The sequence below is a fragment of the Poecilia formosa genome, unplaced genomic scaffold (genome assembly GCF_000485575.1).
Source record: "Poecilia formosa unplaced genomic scaffold, Poecilia_formosa-5.1.2 Scaffold134, whole genome shotgun sequence".
NCBI lineage: Eukaryota > Metazoa > Chordata > Actinopteri > Cyprinodontiformes > Poeciliidae > Poecilia > Poecilia formosa.
Window position 1 is genome coordinate 1,301,159 of NW_006800073.1, and position 6,100 is coordinate 1,307,258.

Below are 6,100 nucleotides of genomic sequence, written 5' to 3' on the forward strand. Positions count from 1 at the left end.
TTTATATTTTCACGTTGTCAGATGAGGAGATTAATCCATAACTCATTCATCCTCAGCTCTGTTTACAACAGGGCTGTGCAGCTGCTTCTACTGGCTTCAACAGGCAGCATGTTGATTAGTTTGAACGCTGCTTTACTCACTGCATGAAAAACAAACACGTTTTAACCAAAAGTTCATCAGGTACAGACACACACCTGCAGTTTTTGTCCAAGTTTCATAAGTTTTTTTATTTAAACAAACTGATTTGGAAAAAAGATTTTGCCTGATTTTGTTATTTTTATCTTTTTCTTATTTTGTTTTAAGAATTGACCTTTTTTGTGTCTGGAATAAAATATGATTTATTTTTTGTTGCTTGTATGAATTATTGTCGTTTTGGGCCTTTAAGTACCAAAATTTCCACTTAACTTTATATTTTAGTTTGTCTGATGATGTAATTTCATGACTGTTACCAAAGCGAAGAACAGAATGAATTGCAGCGTCTAATTTGCCTCCTGTTTGTGTCTTTTGCAGAATGAGACCATCAGCAGTTCAGATGGTTTGTTTGGCCTTTGGGGCCGTCGGGTTAATTGGGGCCATCAGGTGTTGCACCCTCCCTCAGTGGGTGGTTTGGGTCTACAGGAGTGAAAACAGGACTTCAAAGGTATTGTTTTAATTTCAGAACATCTAAAGACATTTTTTGGCTCACATTGTCAATTACAGTTGTGTTAGTTGGCTTTTATTTTTTATTAATCAGTCTTTACTGTATACACACGGTTAATGTCTGGTTTAAATGGGTGCTGTTAGCTGGTTGCTAATTCCTGACGTCAATATTCACCAATGAATGAAGCACTTTGGAGACCTCTGGACTAGTCAAAGCGCTCTGCACAGGTTATTTACCATTTATGAAAAGTTATTTGAAACCGAGTTAAAAATATTCTTAAACAAAACTGACAATATTATGGCAATCAGTAAATAAGATAAATTATTTTTTTTCATCTGGGAGGGACTCAGAGCTGCTGCTCCTTCACATCGAGAGGAGCCAGTGGCTCGGGCATCTGATTAGGATGGTCGCCTCCCTGTTGAGGTGTTCCAGGCACGTCCCACCAGGAGGAAGACCCTGGGGAAGAGCCAGGACACGCAGGAGGGACGATGTCTCTCAGCTGGCTTGAGGTTTCCCCAGATGTTCCCCTGGAATAAGTGGCTGGGGAGAGGAAAGTGTCCTTACTTAGGCTGCTACCCCCACGACATGACCCTGGATGAGCGGAAGAAGATGGACGGATGTTTTTCTCAGTCTGATATTAAAAAGAAAGTCATCCATACGGTGTATGTAAATATCTGCTCCTGTGTCTTTGGGTGGGTAGGAACATCAAAGGGGTCTGTGGATGGACTGTGAGAAGCAGAGCACCAGACAGCTGGAGTGCAAACTGCATGACTCCATGGTGGCGCCACCCCCTCTACTTCAGGCCTTCAGGGCCATGACCGTCATCAGCTGCATCCTCTGTGGGCTCAGCCTCCTCATCCTGTTCTTTGGTGCCGACTTCACCACATGTGTTCAGAACCAAGACACCAAGCACAGAACCATCCTGGTGGCCAAGGTGGGCCTGCTGCTGGCCGGCCTGCTGGTGATCATCCCTGTCAGCTGGGTGGCGCATACGCCATACGCCTTGATGGTGAGAGACACGCCAGTGAGGTTCATGAAAGGAGCTAGCATTTCTGTTGGCTGGGCAGCCGGTGTGCTGATGATCCTGGCTGGAGTTCTGCTCTACTGCTTCAGCAGACCCAGATCCAGCAGCTCTGGAGGAACCGCCAAGTTCTACAGCAACAAAGCTTTGTGAGTCGTTTCTTTTTGCTATTTTGGCAAACTGTTGAATTCTCATGATTTTTTGTGTTTTTTATTGTACTTACACCGTGTTCCAAATTATTATGCAAACTGGATTTAAGTGTCTTAAAGATAATTTTTTTGTTGTGCCATTAAACTCAGAGATGGTTCTGGGTCTCAAGGCTCAAGACCAGATTGTGGTCTTGAGCCACGTTCCCATCCTTGGCTGCTACCCGACTTCACCCACAGGGCAACTAGGCTAGCAAGTAGGAACTTCATCATCGTGGCTAGTTAAGCATCTGATCAGGAAACTTCTTGGCCTACGTTAGTGTTGCCTTTTACCTCAGCAAACCAATCTTGGATAAGAGGAAGACAATGGATTCATTGCTGCCAAAGCCAGAAGACAACCAGGAATATATTGCAGCTACATTAATTATTTGGCTTCTGGTTTTGTTTTTTGTAGGACGGTTCAGACGGTATGTGGTGCTGTCGGGGTCACCGGACTACTTGGGGTCATCGCTTGTTGCGTCCTCCCTCGCTGGAGAGTGTCAGTCTACACAGGATCGACCAACGTGACCGCACCGGTAACCATGTGTTATGTGGAAGAGGGCATCAGAAGCTCCCATTCCTGTATAAGATGGATCTGATAATGCCAGCAAGTGGAATGTACCCTTGGCTCAAGGAGCTGTTAATTATTGACAAACTTGTTGGACCAATGGAAGTTCCAGCCTGGACAAGCAGAGAGGGGGGTAATATTTCCAATGAACAAGCAGAAAGTTTCATTTTATCAATTAGTGATAAACGAGTCCTTTACCAGGCTATGCTGGTAAAGGACTCGTTTCATTCTCAAAACAAAAGTTTTCTCAAAGGCCTGGAAAATAGAAATTATTTTGTTATTCTATCTGATTTAATGTTAGGCTATGAAAAAAATGTTTTATACAGTGCAAATGTCTTTTTCTGTGTCTTTGAAGGAGTTGGTGATTTTTGACGGTCTGTGGATGAGCTGTGTGAAGCAGGACACTAAGCAGCATTGTAAAGTGCATAACTCCACCCTGGATTTACCCTTTGACCTTCAGGCTGCCGGCCCCTTGACCATCATTAGCTGTGTCCTCAGTGTGATCAGTCTCTTCATCCTGTTCTTTGATGCCAACTTCATCACATGTGAGCAGAACAAAGATGCCAGGCCCAAAATCACCCTGGCTGCAGTGGGGCTGCAGATGGCCGGCCTGCTGGTGATCATCCCGGTCAGCTGGGTGGCGCATACTACTGTTAGAGACTCCTACAACCCTAAGTTACTGAATGTCCTGAAGAGAGAGCTGGGAGTGTGCATCTATATCGGCTGGGCAGCTGGTGTGCTGATGATCCTGACTGGAGTTCTGCTGTGCTGCCTCAGCAGACCCAGGTCCAGCTGTTCAGGAGGAACCACCAGCTACTACAGCAACAGAGCTTCAGCTGCAAACAATGACGTCATTTAGAGGCTTTATGGAAAGGACTGGTGTCCAACAGACGGGGAGACAGGGGAGCTGAGTTGGTAAAAACTGAGAAGACGACACTAGTGACTATGGCATAAATACTTTATGCCAAGCATAAGTAGATCTGATTATCAGTGCCATCATTTTAAGTGTGTGTGCTTTAAAGCATGTACTCTCTATATGTTAATTCAGGGCTTAAAGTGAAAAAAATCCTGAGCCTGAACTTATAGTGGTGATAGGAATGAACTATACCGTTGCTATTGCCACAGTTTAATGAAAAGTGTCTTTGAATAGAGCAAACAATTGCTTCTAACAATACAATTAACAAGCTAAACACTCAAATTTAAATAAGACTTCAGTACATTTCAACTCAAAGCAAAATATAAAATGTCTGTCCCCTAGAGGTTCGCCTTACGGGCAAAAATCCCTCAACATTGAATAAGAGTCCTTTCAGTCAATGTTTTTGCAAGTAATTTAGAACATGCAACATTACAAACGAAATCAGTGTTTCTCAGCCTTTTTCAGCCCAGCACCCCCAGCCTTTATCCAGGTCCCTCACTGCCCCCCACCAAAGAATTTGCAGGCTACTTTGCACTGACCATTGTTTTATTATTAATATTACTGTCACTATTGTTGATGTTTAGACTTTTATGCTTGTTTCTGTATTTATCATCAAAATAATTTCCCAGAGAACAAAAAAGCCATGGGAATAGAAATTGTTTTCACAGGTGTTTACGAAAAATGCAATGAACATTCAAGTTAAAATCAGTAGGCCTAACAGCAGCCAATCAGTGGAAAAATATTCTTATTTTGTGCCATTTTCTAGTTGTTAAATATTCCACAAAATGACCAGATAAAAGATGAACAACATGCCAGTTTAAACTTTGAACTATTTACAAACCGACTGAGCTCTGCAGCATTAAAACATGGATAGAACCGTAACTACATTAATCACAGCTCTTCTTCTCTTCTGGTGGTGCAGCTCTGTGCTGCCTTCAGGAGAATGGGACATCAGAGCATCATCCATAAAATTTCACCCACATGGCATTTATTGTGCAAACCAGAGCTTTCAGTGGAAAAACAAAAGTTCCTTTTAATGCCATATAAATATGAGACAGAAACATGGATTATATCTTTATATAAACCTGTCTATTGATTATAGATTAATAGTTTTACTGGACAGAAATTACAAAGAACAAATCTGGTTCTTAATCAAATCCTAATGAGTCAAATTGAAAGTGTCATGGAGTCGTCAGCCTCATGACATTAACACTGACATGAAAAATAATACTGAAGAAATAAAAATATCAAATCTAATTAAAAACATAAATAAGTGATAAGTTATTTACTGTTATGGTCTGTAAGATATATTTATTCTCAGTACTAGATGTGGTCTCAACAAACCCATGGCACTAAAACAATATTATTTTACCTTTTATCTGGAAATAGTGTCTGTTTATTCTTGCCATACTCTGTATTAATTATTGCTCGAAATGTCTTGCCATACCAGTTTATTCCTCTGTATTTACTTTAGTTTCTTAGTTTATTGGGGCCTGCCATAAGCAATGCATAGGGAGAGCAGTGACTGACCTGCAAAGCAGGTCAGACACTGCCTCCATGCATTGCATGGCAGGCACCTATTGTTCTACACCCAATAGAATGTCTCTTTATTATTATTATAAATATAATTTATTATTCTTCCGCTACCGTTAATGCGGCTCGTACCGCTGCGTGTACACCCACAAAAGTGGTATCAAAACGAGCGGCTCGATCCCGGCAAGTGAGCTATTACTTTTAGTGGGATTCTGAGATAAAATGACGACATAAATTTAAAAAAACGAAAAAACTTTAATCTGAGGAACTCACAGCATCACTAAGATTTCTTTCTGAAACACACACACAGGACAGTGGAGGTCTGACTTCAAAACTCTCTTTAAATCCCCCTCACAGGCACAAATAGCGGCCTATTGATTTCAAAGTTGGTCATGACATAGATACACATGCCTGCTCCTGTAAAATGTTTTCAAAATTTTCCTAGGGCTTATGGTTTTTTGTCAGGGTCTTCGAGACTGACGCTGGGTGTCTCACAAGTATAGAAACCTGCAGCTTGTCTGACAGCGAGAGCCAGCCCAGGTGCAGATAATTAATTACCATAGCAACGGGCCCTAGACAGAGGCAGTGCGTATTCCCACAGCGCTGAATCAGATCTCACAATGCATTGTGGGAAGAATACATATTTCCTGTGACTTTTCATGTTTTGCTTACATAAAATTATTATTTGTCTGAATTTTTGAGTGTAAATTCAAATCTTTACTGTGAAAATTGAAATTGTTTTTAGAAATTAACTATTACCAAATTTCTTCATGTTTTTTACTTTGGACCATGACTGAGAATCACATGTGCGAAGCTTATATGGTGACACATATATCATAATATGCCTGACAATATTCACAGCTACTCTGTGTTAGTGTTGGGTTAAGTATGTCAGACTTACTTATATCTATTTTTCATGACAAATTTGAAACGCTGGGTTTAAAGGGATGGGCACAGGTGGCAGGCCCCTCAAAATTTCTGCTGGAATTTTCTAGTTCTTGCATTTTGTTCTTCATTCATTTAATTTAGTTTCCTTTGATTAGTATTATCCTCTCTTGGTTTATTGCTATGTCCACTTTAGTTTCTTTCCTGTTGCTAGATTTATTTTATCATGTATTGACCATCATTAATCTTCACTCATCACCTGCTGCGCCGCCTAATCATCATGTTTCACATCATGTGTTGATTTTTCTCTGTTTTTATGCCATAATTCACATCTAGTTCGTCGCTCCGTTTT

The 6,100-nt window shown here is 41.0% G+C and overlaps 1 protein-coding gene across 1 annotated transcript; it reads left to right on the forward strand.

Moving 5' to 3' along the window:
- Window positions 1–511: 511 nt before the first annotated feature.
- On the forward strand, window positions 512–3,970 carry LOC103145015 (claudin-4-like). Its single transcript, XM_007562229.2, has 3 exons — window positions 512–640; window positions 1,341–1,664; window positions 3,091–3,970. The coding sequence occupies exons 1-3, from the start codon at window positions 512–514 to the stop codon at window positions 3,271–3,273; spliced, it is 636 nt and encodes a 211-aa protein (XP_007562291.2). The 3' UTR covers window positions 3,274–3,970.
- The last annotated feature ends 2,130 nt before the right edge of the window (window positions 3,971–6,100 follow it).